The sequence below is a fragment of the Microcaecilia unicolor genome, chromosome 14 (genome assembly GCF_901765095.1).
Source record: "Microcaecilia unicolor chromosome 14, aMicUni1.1, whole genome shotgun sequence".
Lineage (NCBI taxonomy): Eukaryota > Metazoa > Chordata > Amphibia > Gymnophiona > Siphonopidae > Microcaecilia > Microcaecilia unicolor.
The window spans coordinates 29,915,460-29,938,527 of record NC_044044.1 but is presented as its reverse complement, the minus strand read 5'-3'; the positions used below and the strand labels follow the sequence as shown (position 1 = coordinate 29,938,527).

At 41.3% G+C, this 23,068-nt stretch overlaps 1 long non-coding RNA gene and 5 gene segments (V, D, J or C); 1 reads left to right on the top strand and 5 right to left on the bottom strand.

Moving 5' to 3' along the window:
- The window catches only part of LOC115457546, a 157,886-nt gene extending 138,990 nt beyond the window's left edge, over positions 1 to 18,896 (top strand). Inside the window, exons 3-4 of the long non-coding RNA XR_003939972.1 lie at positions 4,939 to 5,124; positions 18,810 to 18,896. This is a non-coding gene — a long non-coding RNA (uncharacterized LOC115457546). The remainder of the gene's footprint in view (positions 1 to 4,938; positions 5,125 to 18,809) is intronic.
- LOC115457538 overlaps positions 1 to 23,068 on the bottom strand; it is a 440,220-nt gene that overhangs the window by 130,674 nt on the left and 286,478 nt on the right.
- Positions 1 to 23,068, bottom strand: part of LOC115457534 — a 344,279-nt gene that overhangs the window by 39,078 nt on the left and 282,133 nt on the right.
- Positions 1 to 23,068, bottom strand: part of LOC115457536 — a 357,793-nt gene that overhangs the window by 60,022 nt on the left and 274,703 nt on the right.
- LOC115457537 overlaps positions 1 to 23,068 on the bottom strand; it is a 367,844-nt gene that overhangs the window by 93,830 nt on the left and 250,946 nt on the right.
- On the bottom strand, positions 7,544 to 19,350 carry LOC115457533. The segment is given in 6 exon segments: positions 7,544 to 8,076; positions 10,291 to 10,593; positions 13,053 to 13,358; positions 13,618 to 13,941; positions 16,199 to 16,507; positions 18,796 to 19,350. Coding segments are annotated over 6 exon segments (2,067 nt in total).

Sequence of the window (23,068 nt, the reverse complement as noted above, 5' to 3'; positions counted from 1 at the left end):
AACTAAACGAATCTTTGAATCTCATGTAAATACACTAACACAGAGAGCTTTCTTCATTAAGCATAATCTTCAGCGGGTACGCAAATATTTTGATCAATATCACTTTCATTTGATACTGCAATCCCTGATCTTGAATATGTTAGATTATCGTAATGCCATTTATCTGGGATCCTCAAAACAATTACAAAAGCGAGCCCATCCAGAACTGCACTCTGCTTGATATATTCCTTGAAAAAGTTTGATAGTGTGTCTCAGTATTTTATAAAGAATCATTGGTTACTGGTTTATGCTAGGGTCCAGTTTAAATTCTATCGCCTTACTTATAAAGTAATTCATGGGTTACCCCATTGTATTTTTTAGGTCACTTCGTTCTTTCTCAAAAATCTACCTCACTGGTTTCCCAGAGAGTTGTTTTTGCAGAGTTTTTAATGTTTGTTCTTCATTTTGACATGGAGATTTTCAAGGCAACGGATTCTAATACCTTCTGGATCGAAGGCTACCCTTCATCAACACCAAATAGAATTGGTCCATGGACCCCTGAGGCAGGCCTGTGTGCCGAAACATGGCTGTGTCAGGTCTCTTTATATGACTGCTACAATAAATATCCTTCCTTTTTTGGAATCCTCCTTGCAATTGCTTAACTTTTTTCTGGTTGACGCTCACTTTCTCAATAGGACATTGTCTCCCTCCTCTTTTTGTTTTCCTACTAGATTAACAGCCGTATTTACCTTTCCCTCTTTAAAAATTATGAAAAGAGTTAGGGCCCTGTTTACTAAGCCACGCTATAGGCATGCTGGCATTTTTACTGCACGTTAATGCTAAGGTCTCCCATAGGAATATATAGGTGTCTCTAGCATTAGTGCATGCTAAAAACACTAGCACACCTTAGTAAACAGGTTCCTTAGATTACTAAATAGCCTTTTTTTCTTTCCAAGCAGCCCACCTTAGTAAAGATGTTCAGACTCTTTTACTTACTGCTTCTAGTTATTTTCAATTTCGAAAATATATAAAAACGTATTTCAGAAAATTGCTTTGCAATCTTATAACTAGTATAGATTAGCTTCTCAAAGAATTTTTTTCTCTGCTCTTTTATTGAAACTGTTTTATTGCACGGACATCCAAATCCCAATTTTACAAAGGCAGGAGGATATGGATGTGTAACACTGCAGTACGTCCATATAGCAAGGAGGTGTGATCTGGGCATGTTTTGGGCAGGACTAGGGAGGATCCAAAATATTAACATCCAACTCCGACCACGGAATGGTAAAGGATGTCCAAGTCTAAAAAAAGATGGATGTCTGAATTTAGACCCTGATACCTTTCACGTCCAGGTTATAGAAAGGTGCTCTGATTGAGCAATTCTCCAATGAACGGAAATAAAGACGTCACAGTATTTTTCTGTCTCTGGAGTGCTCAATTAAAATAAATAAATAAACAAACAGAAATTGCCAAAATCTACAGTGGAACTTGACCAGCAACTTCTGGATCTCTGCTCTGGCTCTCAGTTGGCTGCTTTAACCATTAGGTTTATTCCTCCACATGAGAAAGCTCTGTGGCCACTTTATAATATGGATGTTCTGCTGCTGCCACACTGATGTCCAGTGCCCCTTGCTTTGCCCTGTTCATAATTCAGACATTTCAGTTTGTAAAATGGACTGAATGCAGGATATTTCCAGTACATGGATGCCAATTTTAGACGAGGCTGTATCTAGTTCTAAAATACATATGAGATGGACGTCCATTTGTGATGTACTGACTGAGACGTCCATATTCTGAGTTTGGACATCCTTTATAAAATGTCCTTCCACATCTGTGTCTAGTTTCCAAGATCCATACTTCCTTCGTTGGGTTAGTGAAGAGACAGCATGATTTCTTTGGGTTTAAATAATACTGTCTAAGGCTAGTGTACCACCTCTTCACTGGCCTGATGAGAGAAGCACAAATCTCAAAGGCTAGTCACAGATGTATTGAGTTGTTTCTACATATTCAAGTAGACTATATGCGAACCATAATACTTTGCCCTAAGAAACTGTGCAATTGTGATATTAATCAACCCACATGTACAAATTGGGCCCATGTCAAAATTCTGGTTGTTCATAACTTAACTCTCTAAATCAACACAGGCCTGAAAGAGTATCACAATGTTGTACTCACTATTCCACTTAAACTGATCTCTTCTATTTTTAATATTTTTGATGGTGTTCCCGGAAAGGAGGAAAAGCCTCAAAAGAGATCAGGGTTACTCCTTTGTTGACGCCTTAATCAACTGTAGGGAGCCCCCGCAATCATCACAGGCAAAAAAAACCTCCACTACTAATTACGCTCAAACTACTACTCAGATGTAGCTAGTTCTATAATGTTGGCTTTACTTTATTAAGCTTTACCCAGACATATAATATTTAAAAGTGAACTTAATTTTCACTTAAGTGTTCATAACGTAAGCCATTGTAACATTTGGACCTTGTTATGAAGTTTTGTTGCAAAGGTTATTGATGTAAGCTTTGATTACCTTGAGAAAAGTGACAAAGCAGCTGTATAGGAGGGTCAGAAGGAACAACACGGTGAAGGTGGAGGCCGTCATCCACACACTTCCTTCTTCATCTGCTTCACTCAGGTTATCACAGGTCTCTTGATAGCAACATGGGATAGCTTCCATGGTTGAATTGCCTTGAACTGAAACTATAAGAGGTCTCATTTAGATTATTGTAACAGTTTATATTTAATGGTATCAAAGAAATCAGGCATCAAGCTTCAGATCATCCAAAATGCTGCACCCAAATGGATTTATCACATAAATTTTGACAGAGAGACTCCTGCTTTGACTCACTTGCATTGGTTACCTGTACAAGCTTGATTCGATTTTAAGTTAGCATATGCAATTTATAAGATACTTGCTACCACTAGTCCCTAATATTTAATAAGTTTATTTTCTTTTCCAAATAACTTGAGATCATTAAGAGCAAGCAAACTTTAGAAAATTCTGTCCGTTATACATCTATACGAGTTTGGTGCTCTTTACCCAAGGAGTTGAGAACTCTGAGTTCTTATTCCTCCTTTTGGAAACATTTAAAGACTTTTCTGTTTAAAAAGTATTTAATGTAATCTTTTAGGTTTTTGTGGAAACAGTTATTTTTGTGTAATCTGCTTTGATCTGTCTAAGGGAGTTAATAGAACACAAATAATATATCACATTACTTACGGTGGAGGAGACGGAGCACAGACACGGAGGTTTACTATTGGTTATAATTCAAAGACGTATTATCAGACACAGTGTTGAAGACAGAATAGGCATCAATCATCAACAATTTATCAGCCTCAGGGGAATAACTGTTCTCAACTAGTTATTAGGTTTTTGTATACCGAACAGAACTAGGCATGTCCGTCATCAAGTGTTGATCTAGGGATGTAAATGTTGTTAAAAGCTAGCTGCCTCTGATTATTTTCAAAATATGTTGCTATTCTACTTTTTTCATATCTTGCATGTTGAAGAGAATGGTTAGTGGGGACTTTCCTACACTTATCCTATCGGGTGTTGTAAGCTAGCAACGTATAAATCTCTCTTCTAGCAGGTTAAGCTTTCCCTCCCCCAACCAGCTACTAGTGCCTCAGAAGAGTCCTAATCATGTTCTTGTTTGACTCCAGAACATAGTAGGCTTAGGTTGCTTCTTAAATGAGATGGTTCCAGAGTCCAGATCCTCCTATAAATTAGAAGATTATAAAGTCTTGCTCCTGTTTAGTTATTGTGCCTTGGATATAACAAAAGAGAGGGAACGAAGTACAAACTAAAGTCCAAACAAAAAAAACAGCACCACGGGCCTTTAAAAATGGAACACAGTTCTTTAATGAATGAGCCTTGACAAAAAGACCCGACACGGGCCGTGTTTCGGTGACTAGCACCTGCGTCAGGGGTCACAGTGATGACGTGGAAAACTTGGGGAATAACTCGAATATATTCCTCTACAATATATTATTCCTTACCCCACGTCTCATGTAGTAAAAGCTACAAAGCACCAAGGCACTTTCACTTTCTGTATCAAAATGGATGAAAAAAGCAAGGATAGGATAGGTAAGAGGAAAGGAGATTGGGAGGGGTACGGTATAGAAAGATGGAGAAGAAAAGATTGGAGGATGAGTATAAGGAGATTAGGAGATAAGGTTAAAGGTATAATCAGTGTCAGAATCAGTGTCAATGTCAGATCAGGAGTAGTGTAGCTGGGATGATGGATCAAGTTGGGTCGTTAGTGTAAGCTTGCTTGAAAAGATGTGTCTTCAACATTTTCCTGAAGGTTAGATGGTCGTTAATTGTTTGGATGAATCTTGGTAGAGCATTCCAAAGCTGACTGCCCAAAAAGGAGAAATTGGATGTGTAGTAGGTTTTGTAATCCCCCGCGTTGAGCACTAATGCACGGAAAACACGATGGTAAGGCAACTCTAGATCTTCATATTTTCCCTTCATTTTTCAACACAAAGTCCTGGTCATTGAACAAAAATTTGCATACTGACCAAAACTGAAAACAGACTGTTTTGTTAATAATGAAATAATTACAGGATTGATTGTTCAAAAAGGTTAAACTATGATCTCTAACTTTTTATTATGCTGTATGAACATACACATGTTAAAAAAGATTACATTTCAAGGAAATCCAAAACGATCATAGTAGTTGAGTTCTGATGATATTTAAGAACAATTTAATTCTGACGCTCTAACTTTTAGGACCACAAATGTAATTTCTCAGGTCCAATCATTGATCCAACAGAAGGAAAATTAATTTCTCTTCTTAACCTTTTGGTTAGTTCAATTTTGTTTATTTATTTATTAGGATTTTTAGTAATATAAGCTCATGCAAAAGGTTTTACTTTTGTTTCTCAATCACTTTTATCGGACTTCTGCCGTTGTTTCCATTTGGCATTGTACTGAAACAGTTTGTCCTTCCTTAGAATTTAAGCGGTTGTCAATTCCTGGGACAGTCCTATCCATGAACACATAGGAAGTGTGATGTGAATGAGTGCGACAAAAGACAAAAGAGTGAAAGGAAAAGGTATGAGCTGGTTAGAAGCAAAAGTAGTTGAAACAACATGTATACGTCTACAGAAGAAAAAGAAGTCTTTAGAAAAACTCAACAGGTAACTATGATTATCGTAATTTTATTTCTTAAATTGGTCTTGTTTGTGATGATCCCAGTAATGAAAACATGCATGGTTCCAATAGTTATCATTTTATTTGCCTGATAAGAATGCATTTTTCCTTTTGATGATTTATTTTTTCCCCGAAGGCTAAGGGCCTACTACTTGATTAATCTATGTTGTCATATCTGGACTATTGCAACACCTTATCCCCCTAATTCTATAAAAGTGACCAAAAATTGCATGTGCAAATTTGAGTACATGCCCAATTTGTGTATGCAATTTAATTTTTTATTTATTTTATTTATTGCATTTGTATCCCACATTCCCCCACCTATTTGCAGGCTCAATGAATAATGAGCTAATTAGTTCCAATAATAAGCTGTTTAACAATCAATTATTTGCATTTATTAGATTTAATTGGAAGACATTGAAGCATTTGCAGCGTGTCCAGAATGTGTCGGTGAAATTAGTTCTGTTATTAGGTTTTAGAGATAGTTATGCCAATTTTAAGATTGTTCTATTTGATACCTATTATCAGTTGCATACAGTTTAAATCCCTAATTCAGGGCTTCAAGACATGTCGTCAGTAGGGCCAAGATGTGTAACGATGAAGTTACAAAGGTGTGTGCCTTTTTGGGCACTATGTCCAAAGGAAGCTTGCTTGTTTTTTTTTCTAATGGCCAGCCTAAAAGGCCAAGGACCAGGGGAACTGGGTTCAATTTCCAGTGTGGCTCCTTGTGACCCTGGGTATCACTTAACCGTCCATTGCCCCAGGTACAAAAACTTAGATTGTGAGCCCACTAGGGACAGAAAAATTGCCTGTACGTAATAGATAAACTGCTATGATTGTGTCAAAGACAGGTGGTATATCAAGAATCTCATAATAATGTTTGAATTGTTTAGGTCTTGAGTTGTAGCATTCCCCAAGCCATTAATGAGCAATAATTGGGCAATCACATTAATTGATGATGTAGAAAAAATGTCCAGTGGACTCAAAGAGTTACATCAGAAATTTTATTCAAATATATATGTAATGGACTCAACAAGAATCGTGTTTCGGCCATGAGGGCCTGCCTCAGGAATCCCTGTATAATACACAAGATGAACTTCTCTGTATTCTATGGCATCTAAAAAACCATGACCTGAGTATCGCTTCTGCAACTTACACTTCTCTAGAAGCATAGGGTGGAAGGCTTCTCCTCTATTCTCTGGGCCTCCACCCTATTCCTCTAGAGAAGTGTAAGTTGCAGAAGTGATACTCAGGTCATGGAGCAGGTATAAAAATGCATATGTATGCATGTAAGAGGGTAACTGAAGAGATAAGCGGCATTATCCTCTGCATTCTTTCTTGTACTTCTCTTCTTTCTGGAGAAGTAAGGCTTTAGCCTGCGACCCAAGAATGGATAGGTTGTTCATTGAAGAGTGGGCCTATTCGAACCTGCTAGGAATCTCTCTTTGGAGGCTTTGTCTTTGTTCTCTGTGCTACTGTGTAGTGAACCAGACTTTTGCTGTCTCTACTTAGCTGTGAGATATGTTGCCCGGGGCTTACTCATCCTTCCTGATTATTCCGAGATGCTTCCTTGGCTATTTATGATCAACCAGTTCCTATTTTGGCTGTGATTCATTATGGCTTCTTGTTCCTTTTTCTAGCCATGATCCTGAATCTGAGTCTTGACTCCGGGCCCTAGCCTGGTTCTTGTGTATCTTGGTCTTGTTCCTGAACCCTGTCCTAGCCCCTGGCTCATATTCCTATGTATCCTGAATCCTGGCTTTGTATCTGTCTCCTGGTCACATTCCTGATAGCCAACCATGGATCACCAAAGACCTTGCAGATTCCTGAATCCAAAGGCTCAACCTGTGTGGAAGAGTAGCTCCTAAAGGCAGAAAAATCCCTGTTATTGACTGGCTTCTGTACTTTTCTTATAATCTTGTCTATGGTTCTTGCATAACCCTCTAGTAGGGGAGTTACACTTCCATCTGAAACCAAATCACTGGCTTGGACATTAAGAGAGTAGTAAGAAAGGGCCTTCTCATTGCTAAGCAGAGATCAAATGCTGGAATCTAACAACTTTAGAGACCTGTCTACTAAGCTGCATTATAGGCGAGTAGCATTTTTAACGCACTAATGCTAGAGACACGCATAGGAATATATGGGTGTCTCTAGCATTTAGCGCTCACTAAAAATGTTAGTGCACTTTAGTAAACAGGGCCTTTGGTGTTAATTAGCCAGAGAGTTCTAGAAATGGATTGACTGCCATTTTGGAAATGGAGGCTATTTGGAAAGCTTCTATAGTGATGATAATGGACTGATGCTTTATATTTCCTTGATATACAAATCTTGTCTATGTCAAGTCAAGCAAAGGTTAAAAGACATCCTGCAAATGTGCAAAAAAAAAGAAGAAGAAGTCTTCACAAATAATTTTTGGATGATAATTTAATTCAAAATGGAAATACATTGGAGAAGGTAATCTATGTGTTTATATGGGTGGGATACAGATTACATGGATAATGGATGGAGATCGGAATGCTCCTATCACCAGTTCTTTTAGCAATGGGAAAATATATTATTATCTGGAGAAGGAGGAGAGGGCTTGCTACAGAGGCAATACTGATGTAATGTCGGTTTATCAGTATAGATATTGGTGTTTCTTTTCATCTTTTTTTCTGATGAGATATGAGCAACCTCACAGGTGTAGGTGGCCCCTGCCAGCCATTCACTCTTCGGGATTTGTATCTCGCTGATTATGGAACACTGCTGACTTTCATGATTACACTCAGTGTTGGTCTTCTTGGAGGTGTGAAGGTCGACTTTGCCATTCTTCTCCCATGATACAAAAACGTCTTCGGGATAAAAACCGCTGACAACGCAAACCAAAGAGAGCATCGTGCTTGTGGAAACTTCTTCAGATGAAGGTGGGACAAGGTGGACATTTGGGGCTTTAAGCTGACCTAACGTATTTCAAGAAGGAGAATATTAGAAAAGCACAGGTTCCACACATCTCAGAATCGTTCAGCGTCACCGTATGAACCTGAAGCAAGCAATGGAGATGTCTTCCAATGGAATATCAAGGATGAGTAAAACTTTATCGTGTGATTATGTGAAACACACATCTCACACTCTAAAATTTGAGTGTAACATGAATATACATATTTTTCTTATGAGAACACAGCCATATGCTGTCATGTAGATGGATTGTTTCCAGGCAAAGACCATGGTAGCAATTCTATGAATTGGTGCCTCATTTTGGGTGCGCTTAAGGACATGTCTAAGCCATTATAGAATTTTGTGCAATGCTGCATTGGCACGCAAAATGTTAGGTATGAGAGGTCAAGAGCTTGCATAAGTGGTGTGCCAAAGTGTGCCATGCAATGCACACAACTGATAGTATTCTATGACTTGTGAGCATCACATGGCAACATGCCTGTAACATGCCCATGGTCCGCCGACATGTACACCCCTGACAATTGCACACTAAGGGCCCCTTTTACTAAGAGGTGGTAAGCCCAATGCGGGCTTACTGTTTGCTAATCCAGACTGCCCCATTTTGACCGCCCCTATCGGACTGACCGTTCATTTGTCTCTTAGATTGTAAGCTCTTTGAGCAGGGACCGTCCCTCTATGTTAAATTGTACAGCGCTGCGTAACTCTAGTAGCGCTTTAGAAATGTTAAGTAGTAGTAGTAGTAAACAGGAAGTACTGCCTGGCTACCGCAGCAGCCTGGCGGTACTTCCTACACCTAGCGTGCCATCATATCTGGCGCTACAAAAATATATTTATTTTCTCAGCACCGGATTTGCTACTGTTGGAAACAGGATACTGGGTTTGATGGTCCTTTCATCTGCCCCAGTATGGCAAGGTTTATGCTCGTGGAGGGGCATTTTCGAAACGGACATCCACGTTTCGATTTGGACATCCTTGCAAAATGTCCCAATCCAGGGGCGGGGAAACCCGTATTTTTGAAACAAGATGGACATCCATCTTTGTTTCGAAAATACCGTCAGAGACATCCAAATCCTTAAATTTGGTCGTACTTAGAGATGGACGTCCCTAGACATGTTCGTCTCTGATTTTCAGCGATTTTTGAAATCAAGGATGTCCATGTCAGAAATGACAAAATGCAAGCCTTTTGGTCATGGGAGGAGCCAGCATTTGTAGTGCACTGGTCCCCCTGACATTCCAGGACTCCAACCGGGCACCCTAGGGGGCACTGCAGTGGACTTCAGAAAAAGCTCCCAAGTACATAGCTCCCTTACCTTGTGTGCTGAGCCCCCCAAAACCCACTCCCCACAACTGTACAGCACTACCATAGCTCTTATGGGTGAAGGGGGGGGGGCACCTAGATGTGGGTACAGTGGGTTTCTGGTGGGTTTGGGAGATCTTGCTGTTTCCTCCACAAATTAGGTAGGGGGGATGGGGCTGGGTCCGCATGTATGAAGTGCACTCACCCACTAAAACTGCTTCAGGGACCTGCATACTTCTGTCATGGACCTGAGTATGACATCTGAGGCTGGCACAAAATATTTTGAAAGATGTTTTTTGAGGGTGGGAGGGGGTTAGTGACCACTGGGGGAGTAACAGGAGGTCATCCCCGATTCTCTCCAGTGGTCATCTGGTCAGTTTGGGTGAAAACGTCCAAGTGCGCATCAGGGACGGCCTTCTTTTTTTCCATTATGGGTCAAGGACGTACAAGTGTTAGGCATGCCCAAGTCCCGCCTTCACTACGCCTCCGACACGCCCCCTTGAACTGTGATGGAGTGCAGTTGGGGACGTCCAAAATTGGCTTTCAATTTTACCGATTTGGACGACCCTGGGAGAAGGCCGTCCATCTTCCGATTTATGTTGAAAGATGGGCATACTTCTCTTTCGAAAATGAGCCCATTAATATTATAAATGTGTTACCATCAAGTGAGCCAAATTTTTAGGGGCCCAATAAAGCACCCCTCAGAGTGTTTATTACCATTTGCCCAGTCCCAGGAGTGCTTGATGTTTAATTAATTGTACTGTGTATGGGATTTTACTAAGAGTAGGCCCTTGTTAAGAAAGCAAAAGTGTTAGTGGCATGTTCTACATCCTTACGGCACCGAAACAGGCTCCCAGTTATATAATGACCAAGGATATGACCTATAGTTTTAATGGTGATAGGTTTAGTTTCAGACACTTACTGGATGGTCTTTTGATATCAAGCTTCACTGGAGAGCTGACCAATTGAGAGTTTAGTTGAGAACTAAAGGTTTTCATTGTCTTCCATTCGATAAGAGTGATGGTCAGAGTAATGTGTAGCCATCTGGTACCATTGGGGTAGCTCAGAATCGTTTTCTCACTGTGTCGTTCGGTGGGCTTCCCATCTATGATCCATGTGACGTTGGCATTCAAGTCATTGGTCACCAAGGTGATATTTGATCTGTTGTTCACAAAGAGTTCTTCAAAGGATGGTTGCATAATATAGGCCTCTGGTGCCGGGTGTTCTGCAATGAGATACATTTATCAAAGGAGGAGCTGAAAGCTCTTCAATTTCATTGGTAAAACTTATAAAACACTAGAAAAACAGCCCCTCCCCGGCCTTAATATCATGGTTGTGTGAATGAAACAAAGATACCAATTCCACGGCAGATGGAAGGGCTGATGTCTGGTTGTGGCCAGAGCTAAGGAATCAGGAGCATTCCTGGAGCCAGTGCTCTGCAATGTTCAAAGGCATTTCCACACATAAAGCAGGGGTTTATATGCAGAAATGGGGCTTTGGATATAATGGAATTAGAAAAGGTGCAGAGAAGGGAGACGAAAATGGTAAAGGGGATGGGACGACTTCCCTATGAGGAAAGGCTAAAGTGGCTAGGGCTCTTCAGCTTGGAGAAAAGGCAGCTGAGGGGAGATATGATAGAGGTCCATAAAATAATGAGTGGAGTTGAACGGGTAGATGTGAAGCGTCTGTTTACGCTTTCCAAAAATACTAGGACTAGGGGGCATGCGATGAAGCTACAATGTAGTAAATTTAAAACAAATCGGAGAAAAGTTTTCTTCACTCAACGTAGAATTAAACTGTGGAATTCTTTGCCAGAGAATGTGGTAAAGGAGGTTAGCTTCGCGGAGTTTAAAAAAAAAAGGTTTGGACGGCTTCCTAAAGGAAAGTCCATAGACCATTATTAAATGGACTTGGGGAAAATCCACTATTTCTAGGATAAGCCGATTACCCGACCCTAATATCAAATTGTATTTGTTCCCATACCGGACTTGGCGATCGCCTTTACAGTATTATGTAAGCCACATTGAGCCTGCAAATAGGTGGGAAAATGTGGGATACAAATGTAAGAAAAAATATTTTGTACTGAAGGAAAAATCCATTGAACCTTATTTAAAAAAATTATTATTATTATTTTTGGGGGTTTTGCCGGGTTCTTGAAGCCTGGATTGGCCGCTGTCGGAGACAGGATGCTGGGCTTGATGGACCCTTGGTCTTTTCCCAGTATGGCAGGGCTTATGTGCTTAAGTGGTCTGTGCCCTAACAATGGCTGCACAGATTCAGCTTCAGTAACTGGAAAACGAGGCCAGTGCTGGGCAGACTTCTGTGGTCTGTGCCCTGAAAATGGCAGGGACAAATCAAGATCAAGCCTACATATGCAGTATCACGTCATACCTTATACTGAGTTATCTTGTTGGGCAGACTGGATGGACTATACAGGTCTTTATCTGCTGTCAACGACGCCTGCTACTATTTTTCCATTCTCTGTCTTTTATTAATTTACCTTTTGTACAATGCAATTTGTATGTTTGTTTTTTAATGTTATTTTAACGTACTCCATCCTTGATATCAAATTAAATGAATCTCTGTTTCTTTGCATATGAAAATTATTTTGTTATTTTGTTGTTGCACTTGATCTCTCCCATAATCAGTGAAGACCTAATTTGGACAGTCAGGAATCACACAGAAGGTCTTTGGAATCTTTTGCCATCTGGGCTTTGAGAAATGAAAATAATGTGCTGGATTTTAGGAAGCATTTATTAAACAGTCTTTTTATTTCTTAATATTTAGGCTGCTGTTAAGAGTATGTCATTTAATATTTTTTCATGTTGATGGAATTTTATGTTTTATTTATTGATTATGTATGTTACATAGTAACATAGTAGATGACGGCAGAAAAAGACCTGCATGGTCCATCCAGTCTGCCCAACAAGATAAACTCACATGTGCTACTTTTTGTGTATACCTTACCTTGATTTGTATCTTCCATTTTCAGGGCACAGACCGTATAAGTCTGCCCAGCACTATCCCCGCCTCCCAACCACCAGCCCCGCCTCCCACCACCGGTTCTGCCACAGACCGTATAAGTCTGCCCAGCACTATCCCCGCCTCCCACCACTGGCTCTGGCACAGACCGTATAAGTCTGCCCAGCGCTATCCCCGCCTAAACCACCAGCCCTGCCTCCCACCACCGGCTCTGGCACAGACCGTATAAGTCTGCCCAGCGCTATCCCCGCCTAAACCACCAGCCCCACCTCCCACCACCGGCTCTGGCACAGACCGTATAAGTCTGCCCAGCGCTATCCCCGCCTAAACCACCAGCCCTGCCTCCCACCACCGGCTCTGGCACAGACCGTATAAGTCTGCCCAGCGCTATCCCCGCCTAAACCACCAGCCCCGCCTCCCACCACCGGCTCTGGCACAGACCGTATAAGTCTGCCCAGCGCTATCCCCACCTAAACCACCAGCCCCGCCTCCCACCACCGGCTCTGGCACAGACCGTATAAGTCTGCCCAGCGCTATCCCCGCCTAAACCACCAGTCCCGCCTCCCACCACTGGTTCTGCCACCCAATCTCGTCTAAGCTCCGGAGGATCCATTCCTTCTAAACAGGTTATAAAAGATTGTAAATAAATTAGTGAATAATAAAAGAAAGACCCCTACCTTTTGTCCTGAAAATGAGACTTACCAAACACATTTGGTTCAGTTTTTGTCACAGGAACCGCCGAAGAAATGTGTTGCACCTTAATCACGTAGGATGTCATCTCCATGGTTCTCGGAACCCTTAATATAGTGAAAGTGGAAAAGGTTCCCTGGGATTCTACCACAGGACCATTGGTGTAGATGAGACCTGTCACTTTGGTGTTTCCATTCTTGTACCAATCCCAGCTGATGTCTTCTGGGTAGAAGCCACTGATCACGCAGAACAGAACGATGAATTGGCCCTCTATAGACTTTGAGATGACAACTTTAGGAGACTTCTTTGATGTAGTAGCTGTGAGCAAAAAGGAGTAAAATTATTGCTAGGCTGGAAGCTAGTATTAGCTCAAACCTGACCTACTATAATTTGGCTTCTCCTTCCTCTTTTCTTTGTGGAAGTATCCAACAGATAAAGGTTAGGTGGGTATGTAGGACATAGGAGTGGCTTAATGACAATGAATCAAGACCCAGGGAAATCAACGTTCAAGTTCGACCTCCCTCTCACATTCCTTGAGTAAATCAATTTGGAGCAAGTTTTAGTTGCTGATACTTACTTGGAAGTTTAGTTGTGACTTTCTTCTCAATCTCTGCCGAACATGGATGTTTAACTTTGCAGGTGAGCGTAATCCCCGTCTTCCACTGTTCTAGAGAAACCTCAAAAGTGCTTTGAATGGACTGAGTGTTGTTTGGATGAGTAAAAGGATCTTTGGGTGTTTTTCCCTTCGTGGACTTTCCATCGGTTTCCCAGGAGACCGTAGTGGCAGCCAAATCAGTACCCAAGACGAAACAGGTTGCGACGCTTTTGTTATTATTAATAAGGTCACCGTAGGATGGTTTCAACAGGTATACAGCTGGAATTGGAAAATCACTGGAGGAAGCTGGAAGAGATGAAGAGAAGCTGTTTATGCTGAAAGAAGTACATATTTCAATCTAAATCCAGAAGTCCAAACAAAGCGGTTTAGAGGTGTGGCCCGGCATTGGATGCACTGCCGAAAGTTACAACATGTCAGTGCTGTATTAATTGCAGCAACAACAAAAAATAACCAATCTGAGTGGTAAAATCCAAATGCCGCACTCAATAACCAACCCAAATTATGTTCATACCTCAGATATTTCTATGGTTAAGAGCAATATCATGTCACAGTGCACCTGCAGGGGAGTATGGTTGTTTAAAAAAAAAGACCGAAACTGCTCAGTGATATTCTGAACTGGTGATGTTACCAATACCATATGGGATAGTGTTGCTCTTAATCGTAGAAACATAGTAACGAGTAACATAGTAGATGACAGCAGAGAAAGACCTGCATGGTCCATCCAGTCTGCCCAACAAGATAAATTCATATGTGCTACTTTTTGTGTATACCTAACCTTGATTTGTATCTGCCATTTTCAGGGCATAGACCGTAGAAGTCTGCCCAGCACTAGCCCCGCCTCCCAACCACTAGCCCTGCCTCCCACCACCGGCTCTGCCACCCAATCTCTGCTAAGCTTCTGAGGATCCCTTCCTTCTGAACAGGATTCCTTTATGTTTATCCCACGCATTCTTGAATTCCGTTATTGTTTTCATCTCCACCACCACCTCCCGTGGGAGGGCATTCCAAGCATCCACTACTCTCTCCGTGAAAAAATACTTCCTGACATTTTTCTTGAGTCTGCCCCCCCCCCTTCAATCTCGTTTCATGTCCTCTAGTTCTACCGCCTTCCCATCTACGGAAAAGGTTCGATTGCGGATTAATATCTTATAACAGGTTGGTTATTGTTTGTTGAATGAATAAGTTACTGCGGTAGATGTTAGGAGAGTAATTTGCATAAGTAAAACAGTGCTCTAACTGTGTTAATGGGCTTTGTATAAAATTGTCCACTGTGCAGGTACAAGTTCATAAATAGTGCTATTTACGTGAGACGTTTAACTGCTCCATGGGGAGCCATTCTGGAGAACGAGGTTTGGAACTTTGGTCAAGCTTTAGAATTCTTGAACGTATTTGCACATTTTCCATCAGAAAAAGTTATCTACACATATTAGCAGGGGTAAATGTGTGCGAGAACTTTCCTGGGATATTTTCAAAGTGAAAGTGGACTCATACTCTTGCTTTGAAAATCCTGAAAGGTCCGTGGACTGAATAGTATCTACATACATTTCACGAATGCAGGCGGTTGCAGAGTCTCCCCAAAATGTCTAATTACTAGGAGCAAATCTTGGGAATCTGATTGGCTATTCAGATCATTTTATAACTGGATGTTCTTTACTTTTAGACATCATATTCCAGATTTGTAAAATCAGAACTTAGATGTTTGTGTATGATAGACAACTATGTGTTGATTTATGGATGTCCAAAATGCAATTGGTGTTTCTAAAACGAGCACTGTAGGACAACTTCATCCCTTCAAGACTAAGCTGAAAAATTACACTCCAAAGATGTCTAAAATTGATTTAAAAAGCTGTCCTGTAATCTGTGTCCACCTAGAAAATCTCACTGAAGAATTCATCTGCTTCTTTTGAAATGTTAGCCCAAGGCACACTCAATTCTTTCCTTTCATATCGATTTCTTTTCTAAATATCTATTTGAAGACTGTAAATCCAAATTAAATTTCTCTAAACCTTTCCATCATCTTCAAGATAATTATGCTCAGAATTGTCAGTATCATTAATCAACCATCACCAGTTACTTTTTTACGAACCTTCTAACACTTCTCATCCATCAACATGATCTCCATTCACTACTGATCATTACGTAAATACTGAAGTATTGTCATATTGGGACAGACCGAAGGTCCATCAAACCCAGCATCTTGTTTCCAACAGTGGCCAATCCAGGTCACAAATACCCGGCAAGATCCCAAAACAGTACAATACATTTTATGCTGCTTATCCTAGAAATAAGCAGTGGATTTTTCTCTAACTCCATTTTAATAATGGTCTATGGACTTTTCCTTTAGGAAGCCAGCCAAACCTTTTTTAAACCTTGCTGAGCTAACTGCTTTTACTAAATTCTCTGTCAATGAATTCCAGAATTTAATTACACGTTGAGTGAAGAAATATTTTCTCGGACTCATTTTAAATTTGCTGCTTGCAGCTTCATTGCTGTATTGCCAATACTATCAACATTCTTTTGCTGTGTTTTAAAAAGATCTTACCTGAACATTTGCTGATGTTGTGGAACTCTTCCCATTTGTGAGTGACTTTACAGTTGTAGACATCTCCCTTATCCCAGTCTTCTTTTGAAATAAGCACTTCGATGTTTCCCGTGAGTATCTGATTTGCGTTTCCTACAGGTGAGAAGTCTTCTTGACGGGAGAGTTCCTTATTCCCGTTCAGAAGCCACTGGGCCTTCACATCCCGATCTCTGAATTTTGTCACCAGGCAAACTAATTTGATCTCATTTTTTCCAGAGGTTTCATGAAAGACTAGAACGGTTGGCTGAAGGGGCGTCTCTTGCTTACAGTCTAAAAGAAGTCAGGAGAAAAAGTAGAGTTTTACATTTTAAAACTAGAAATTGGTAAAAGTAATCCGAAAAGAAAAGCTCTAAAGGATGGGAAGAGAAATAAGTTGAACCAGAATTTGAAGAAGAAGATAATTTAAAAATCATCAATGAGTAACTGTCAAAGTTGATTTATAATCGCTTAGTGATATTAATATTAGGGGCGCTAAGTAATATTCTATAAATGGTGCTCCAAGTTGGGCAATGAGAAGTACATAAGTAATGCCACACTGGGAAAAGACCAAGGGTCCTTCGAGCCCAGCATCCTGTCCACGACAGCGGCCAATCCAGGCCAAGGGCACCTTCCCAAATGTACAAACATTCTATACATGTTATTCCTGGAATTGTGGATTTTTCCCAAGTCCATTTAGTAGCAGTTTATGGACTTGTCCTTTAGGAAACCGTCTAACCCCTTTTTAAACTCTGCCAAGCTAACCGCCTTCACCACATTCTCCGGCAACGAATTCCAGAGTTTAATTACGCATTGGGTGAAAAAACATTTTCTCTGATTTGTTTTAAATTTACTACACTGTAGTTTCATCGCATGCCCCCTAGTCCTAGTATTTTTTGGAAGTACAGAAAAAGCACAATGGCCTTTGTTCCTTTGGTTTGCTCCTGTTTGGGCGCCATTTATAGAATACTGTTTGGTGCCAGAATCCACACCCAATGATGGGTATAAGGATTTGCATCAACTGAAACATGGTGTGGATCTTTGCGCCTAGATTAGGTGTGGATCTGCCGTATCGTGTAACATTGCGCAGAAATTCCAGGAATGCCTATGACCCACCTGTGTTTCGCCCATGGCCATGCCCTCTTTACGGATCCGCATGTAAAAAGTTTACATGCAGCTAGATGTGCCTGTAAACTCAAATTATTGCCAAATTGAAAATCATCAACAAATATCTACGAAAACTGACTTCTCTCATCATAGTTGAGTTATATTAATAATAGAGGTGGAAAAACATAATTCATGTTTACTATTGGTTCAATGTTCAAAAGGACTTTATATGGAAATAAATTCTATAAATGGCGCTCAAAGATAGGTGTTGTTTATAGAATAGCACATGTGACCGGGAACCGCGACTACTTTTAAGTGCAAACATTACGCCAACTCAACCCTGGTGTAAATCCATTCGCCAAAACTAGGCAGGATCCCCCCTAATTCTCTAACAGTGTGCATAACTTATGGGAATGCCCCTGATCTGTCCATGACCGTCCCATGGCCACACCCGCTTTTTGGAGCTATGCGTATAATTTAGGTGCGGATCCATGTGCATAGATATGTGTGCAGAAATCCAAACTGATACCAATTAGCATCGATCGTGAATTGTTAGGGTCCAATTATTGCTCATTGCCTCATTATTCAATTAACTTGTGCATGCAAACCAGGCATTCGTCCAAATTTGCATGCAAAGCTTCAGCAACATTTACAGAATTTGGGGAATGGTGGCTGCCTTCTGTAAATTGTGGCTTTCTAAAATACCTGTTTACAAAGGGTTGCCATTTAGATGTGTGAACTCCATTGCATTAGCATTGTAATATGACTATCGAAACCTTTGATGTTTAGATTTTGGCCTGTCATTCATTTGTCTAGATTAATGGTCCTCAAATTGGGACACACCAAGCCAGTTGGGTTTTCAGGATACCCACAATGAACATGCATGAGATAAATTTAGAATTTCAGCCCCACTACATTTTCATAATTATGACATTTCATTTCATAAAATGGATGTTCATTGCTGGACATTTCCAGTGGATGGATGTCCACCTCATGCATTTTCGAACAGACTGTACATTTCTGGTGGCATTCTATCCTGCAAACAAGTTTGAATTGTCCATTGCAGACGAACTTGGGGCATTGCTTCATAAAAAGAAGATTTGGTCTGCTTTAGATACTTAGCTCAATGACAATAATTCATGTAGGGCTTTGTTTTATGCCTGATCTGTGAACGCTTAATACTAGTATCATTACTTCATTCCCTCAATAATAATAATTGGGTTTTGAGAAATCATTCTGTGTCTCCCCTGGTTTTGCAGTTTCACTTTTTATATCTCATGTTTGTTCCTTACTGTGCTTTGCATTGTGTTATTACAGTAAAACTTAACATTCTTGGACTAAAACAAAAATCCAGGTGAGATGAACGTCCATTTGGGACATTCTAACTTGGACGTGCTTTTGAAAGTTTGCCTCTGTATACACTGTACACTTGCTTTACAATGCCTGGATTCTTAGATTTGGAAATCATATCTTACCTGTTTTTTTTAAGGTCACAGTCTTTTTCGGATTCAGCGCTGCATGAGAAACGTCACAGTAATATGTTTTGGCCTCCCAGTCTGAGGAAGGAATGACGAGCTGACTGCTGCTTGTGTACGAGGATCTTGTTCCGCTGAACACCACTGGAAAGCTTTTAATTCCAGTCGTAACGGTCTTACTATTGTTCCGGAAATACACTGACACTGGCTGTGGTAAATAGTTGCTCATCAAACAACCAACAGTAATTGTATCTGTGGAGCTCAAGTCACTGCAGCATGGAATGAGTGGATACACCGTAGGAGCCCTTTTTTCTTCTGGAAGACAGAAAAAAGAAAACAGTCCTGCCGTGAAGTGAGAACTTTGATGAAAGAATTGTTTTGCATCTCGACAGACCTTTTTTCTTTTCCTCTTCTTTACCATGAATCCTGTACTGTGAATACGTGAAACTTAAACTGGGTAATTTAAACCAACTAGAGCTTTTGTTAATGTTAATGCAAGATTCCTCCTAAGTTGGTAATGAAATGTAGAATACAACTCAATATCTATCAGTGCAGTGAAAAACATATGTTCTAATGTACAAAATGTAATGCAGAATCAAAAATGTAAAATACTTCATTACCCCTTTGGGAGGCATAGCTGTCTTTTTGGCATGAATGCCCGCATTCATGTATACTTATAAGTACATAAGTAATGCCACACTGGGAAAAGACCAAGGGTCCATCGAGCCCAGCATCCTGTCCACGACAGCGGCCAATCCAGGCCAAGGGCACCTGGCGAGCTTCCCAAACGTACAAACATTCTATACAATCAAGCCATTGTGACATCACTAATGAGGTTGGCTCTTATTGGTGGAATGAGCCACTATGACATCACAATAGGTTAAATCACTGCTCTATGTAATAAAAGTGAGCCAAGTAGAGGACATAAGTACATAAGTAATGCCACACTGGGAAAAGACCAAGGGTCCATCGAGCCCAGCATCCTGTCCACGACAGCGGCCAATCCAGGCCAAGGGCACCTGGCGAGCTTCCCAAACATACAAACATTCTATACATGTTATTCCTGGGATTTTGGATTTTTCCAAGTCAGTTTAGTAGCGGTTTATGGACTTGTCCTTTAGGAATCCGTCCAACCCCTTTTTAAACTCTGCTAAGCTAACCGCCTTCACCACTTTCTCCGGCAACGAATTCCAGAGTTTAATTACACGTTGGGTGAAGAAAAACTTTCTCCGATTTGTTTTAAATTTACTACACTGTAGTTTCATCGCATGCCCCCTAGTCCTAGTATTTTTGGAAAGCGTGAACAGACGCTTCACATCCACCTGTTCCACTCCACTCATTATTTTATATACCTCTAAAATAATGAGTGGAGTGGAACAGGTGGATGTGAAGCGTCTGTTCAACAAAATTGACTCGTTGACCACATAAATAGTAACCAAGATCACCAAACCCGAAGTGGATAATGTGACTGATACCAAACACTTATTTCAAGAATTTTATAAAAAGAAGAAAGGGAAAAGGCCTCAGAAGTCAATGGTAATACAGCCCCCTAACGGACCGGTCTGCGGAGCGCTCTGTTAATACTCAATTAGAGCTCATTCAAAGCTCTGTCCACTAGACCTCAATCTATCATCGGCCAAAAAAACCTTTATTATGATCTGCAAATGACTATGCAAACGTTTGCTCAAATAAGTCAAACCCATAAACTTTATATGTGAGTTTCATATGCAGCATGCAACACTCTTATCTGTCCTTTGACACAGGTTTTAATGTCACTTGCATTAAACTGTTAACAACCAATTGAGGTTAACAAATGCATTAACATAATGGGCTCAATATTCGGCATTACTTAACTGGCTAGAGGAACAACCTATCCGGTTAGGTAGTGCTGACTGGGTCATAGCTGGAGTCTCAGTGGCACATGGACAGATAGTGCTAGGCAGACTGCCATGACACTATCTGGTTAATACTGATGGGGTCCAAGGGCGGAGTCTGGGTGGAGATGGGAGATACACGTCAACACCCATGTTGTGTTTTCATCCTCTTTCTATTTAGACAACTCCTGAGTCTATCCCATGCGTTTTTGAATTTGCTCACTGTTTTTGACTCTACCACCTCTCCTGGAAGGGTTTTCCAGGCATCCGCTACCCTCTCTGTGAAAAAGTATTTCACGATGTTACTCCTAAGTCTACCTCCCTGCAACCTCAATGTATGTCCTCTAGTCCTACCACCCCTAAATGACTGGAAGAGGGTTTTTTTTTTTAATTTTAATACCTTTTGGGTACTTAAATGTCTGTATCATATCACCTCTCTCTGTCCTTTTCTCTAGTGTATTCATTTTTAAGTCCTCCAGTCTCTTCTCACACATTAGTATTGAGCTGGCGGTGGTCATCGTTTTTTAAACTCCTACAGGACTTAACAGAAGGCAGCTTTAAAAAGACGGAACATTTGCACCCCCGGCAGTACTTACATTCCCCCACTTTGCTGTGAATTTCTGCTCTGTAACCCCTCTGCTATTCCAGTACTGAGCCCCCCCCCCCCCCCACCATGTCTCTGTCAAGGAACCTCACTCCTGTCCTGTTATTACTGATTTAGGACTCTCCACACATTTATTCTAGTAAACCTCACATCTCCCGTCTATTTCAGTACTGGAGACAGCCACTGCTCTGTTAAAGCACCTCATTCCTTCCCTCTATCACTTCCCACTATTTTAGCACTAAGGCCCCCCACACTGCTCTACCAGGGCACTTTAAGCCTCACCTGCAGCATCCTCTGGTATTCCTACATTGCTGCCTTCACACTTCAAGCAGTGTCTCCACAATATCCCTGCTATTCCAGCAATGAGACCTGCACAACTCTGTCTGTGAGACCTCACACATACCTCTTGTTTATTTTCTCTGAATCTGCCTTTGCTAATCAAGCAGCGGAAGCAGTGGCCCGTCTCATCTCTCTGGGCAAAGTTACATATGCCCTCCAAATATCTAGCTTTCCCAACCTTGAATCTGCTCATGGCAGTTCAGTACAGGCTCAGCCGTAGCTAAGTCTGTAATTAAAGAGGAACCCAGTTTGAATTAGTTAAAGAGATATAGTTTATTAGTATTAATTAGCATTGATACATTACCCAATAATGAGGATACCAGCAATTCAGTCAATCATACAGTGGAACAGAATCACACGACACATCAGCTCTCGGTGGTACTCTGTCTCTCTCCTCCATCAGCATCTGTATCTGCGTCTGTCTCTCTCTCTCTCTGTCTCTCCTTCTGCGTCTTACACTTCTCGGGGTGCTTCCTTTATACTGTCTCAACCCAATGGATTCCAATGGGATCCAGCTTTGTCAGCAGAACCTGCTATCCCTTATCAGTTGATAAGGAACCGATAAGGGTGACTTCATTAGGTCCCAGGTTCCAACTATACACAAAAGGGGTGCAAAGCACAGCTGGCGAGATGACTTCATCGGTCATTGTGCTCTTCTCAGCTCTTCTCAGCTCCCCCTCCCTCTGAGTACTCTCTAACTACGTACATCTACCCCCTTATCTACTTTCATTAGCCCAAAACATCTTTCATGACTCTTCACTGATGCCAGTCCCAGGCATGTTTATAAGAGCAAAAGACCCCCTCCCGTGCCAGCTCCCTGAGAACTCAGTTCAGCTTGTGCTGCAGAAAAATGTATTTTGTATCAGAGATGACTTTGGATTTTTAAGAGAAGCCCAGCTCTTTAGCCTGAGCCATTGACCTGTATTTTACTGAGAGCAAGGGTGGCCATATATATACACTCTACCAATTCCAATGCAGGACTCTTTGCTCTTCTGGTCCTCAAACCCCACCACAGCTCTGCCAATGCACCTCACTCCTGTCCTGCTGCTCCCTGCTATTTCAGTACTGACCCTTCCACAACTCTGCCAATGCACCTCACTCCTGCCTGCAGCCCCCTGCTATTCCAGTGCTGACCCTCCCTCACAGATCTGTCAGTGCACCTCATTCCTGCCCTGCTGCAGATACATACTATTCCAGTTCTGAGATTCTCACAGCTCTGCCAATGCACCTCACTCCTGCCCTGTTGCTCCCTGCTATTCCAGTGCTATGACCCACCACAGCTCTGCCAATGCACCTCACTCCTGCCTGCAGCCCCCTGCTATTCCAGTGCTATGACCCACCACAGCTCTGCCAAGGCACCTCAATCCTGCCTGCAGCACCCTGCTATTCCAGTGCTATGACCCACCACAGCTCTGCCAAGGCACCTCAATCCTTCCTGCAGCCCCCTGCTATTCCA